Raw genomic sequence first — 2277 nt, forward strand, 5'->3', positions numbered from 1 at the left:
TAGTTGTTGAATCTTGAAAAACTTTTGTTGTTTCTATGATTAAATAGATACTTATGTACCTATAAATGAATTTTGGAAAAACTAAAGAGCAAACTGCGAGGCAGCTACAATTCAAATTTGACCCGCTTCCAGCTGAATCGGCAGAAATTTGTCTTTTTCACGAGAGGTGGATCAAAACTTTTTACACCCAACCATTTGGTCAATTGTGCATTAAATATGTCCTAGTATTTTAGAAAATTTATTTGGTCCATTTTTGCAACAAATATATGGTAGGTCCTTCACAAAAAAATTCATTTTGGGCACTCGAAAAATGGAAAAAAAATCTTGCAAAGAAAATAAAAAATCCCTTCGTCGATATTGTTTACCAATCCAAGATGTAAACTTGTGCAAAATATGAGATCATTTTTTGAATTTTCATGTGAAAAAATAGAAGAAAAACAAAAAAAGAAACACAATTATATGTGCTCTATTCTCATTGGTGGAATTCGTAGTCACACGGATCGATGACATGGCGCCCATCCATCCATCTCTTCCCACATCCATCTCTTCCCACATCCATCCATCCATCTACAGAAAAGAAAAAAAGAAATGAAAAAGAAAACCCCACCCGCAACCACCTACCCAAACCCTAACTCAGATCCTCGACCCCCTACTCCCATCGCACTCCTCCTCCTCCCCCCATCTCCTCGCCGCCATCGCCGAAGGCGCCCGACTCCAAGACACCGATCCGCCGCCGCCGTCCCTCAGATCTGCTGCCGTCCGCCTCCGCGCGGCCTCCACCTCCAACCTCCGCGTGCACCTCCACCTCCAGCCCCACCCTCGCCTTCCACTCCCCCGCGCCGCAGCTCGCCCTCCGCGGTCAACTTCGACTCTGCCCCAACCTCAATTCCGGCGGCCCCTTCCCTCTCTTCCTAGGATGACTCGAGCTGCTCATGTCGTGGCCAGATCCGACCAGCCATGTCGGCGGCGGCTGGAGAGGCCCCGCGGGTGCTGTCCTAGAAGGAGTAGGACATACATATGATGCTCGCCGCCGACATCCACCTCGGCACCAAGAACTGCGACTTCCAGATGGAGCGCTACGCCTACAAGTGCCAATCCGACGGTACGTCCACGCTCAAGCCCTCTTGTCCTACCAAGCGCTTGTCCTCCTCATGGATCTGGCTTTACCTGTGCGCCCCCGATCTGCCGTTGGACGGTAGAACTGCCTCCGATCTAGCTTTACCTCATGGATCATGCTTCTGTACTTCTTTGAGATGGACTATGGAATGTGATGCATTCTTTCTGGTTTGTGATTCCTAGGCATCTACATCATCAATCTGGGCAAGACGTGGGAGAAGCTCCAGCTCGCAGCGAGGGTCATCGTGGCCATCGAGAACCCCCAGGACATCATCGTCCAGTCCGCCCGCCCCTACGGCCAGCGCGTCGTCCTCAAGTTCGCGCAGCACACCGGTGCCAACGCCATCGCCGGGAGGCACACCCCTGGTACCTTCACCAACCAGATGCAGACCTCCTTCAGCGAGCCACGCCTGCTCATCCTCACTGACCCAAGGACCGACCACCAGGTGAATTTCTTTGCCATGCCAAACTACTCCAGTAGTAGGATATACTAGTAGTGTGTGTTAGATGCAGCTATGTTGATGACGGAGTTCTTGCGTGATGCATCTACTGGCTCTAGGCCAGGATGGTTCTGCAGATTCCCAGAGATCGACCGTCCTTGCATGATGTACGGTTCTGTTAGTTGATATTCTGAACTTCTTCTTGCTGTGTTTTGCTGCAGGTGAATCGAGCTGCTGCTTGGGACATTGCGTCTCAGCATTTGTTCAGTGGGTTTGACACACAATTTCAATCAGTCCAAAGTGATTAGCTGCTTCTCTGAAGCAAAGCTTGCAGGGTTACCTTGTACTGCTATCCTATTCCTACCAGCATAGAAGTGAAGTGTGTAGGATTGGTATTATGCCCCTGTATTATTTGTTCAGTCCTAACCAAGCTCATATTCATTTGTCCCTTGCACCTGGTTACTATAGATTGCTCAGAACTAGCTGTTGTAGTTAACCAAGTTACTTAAAGTTAGCTGATTGAGCATGCCAAATGATATTTCTGCAATAAATTTCTCGGGACAAATCATGATAGACTGTGAGTGTACTCTTTGATGATGCTTGCTTCAGAAAAAGAAATCATGGATAGATAGAGTAGGGAAACAGTGGGCTTCCTTTCAATTTAAATTAACTAATCATCATTTGGCTCATCAATTTTTCATTTCTTGTGTGACATTTGTAA

At 47.7% G+C, this 2277-nt stretch overlaps 1 protein-coding gene across 1 annotated transcript; it reads left to right on the plus strand.

The window, feature by feature from the left end:
• Positions 1–1017: 1017 nt before the first annotated feature.
• On the plus strand, positions 1018–1864 carry LOC123191641 (40S ribosomal protein SA-like). The gene is given in 4 exon segments (XM_044604301.1): positions 1018–1195; positions 1300–1562; positions 1601–1723; positions 1778–1864. Coding segments are annotated over 4 exon segments (651 nt in total).
• Positions 1865–2277: the final 413 nt, after the last annotated feature.

This window comes from Triticum aestivum, chromosome 2A (assembly GCF_018294505.1).
Source record: "Triticum aestivum cultivar Chinese Spring chromosome 2A, IWGSC CS RefSeq v2.1, whole genome shotgun sequence".
Lineage (NCBI taxonomy): Eukaryota > Viridiplantae > Streptophyta > Magnoliopsida > Poales > Poaceae > Triticum > Triticum aestivum.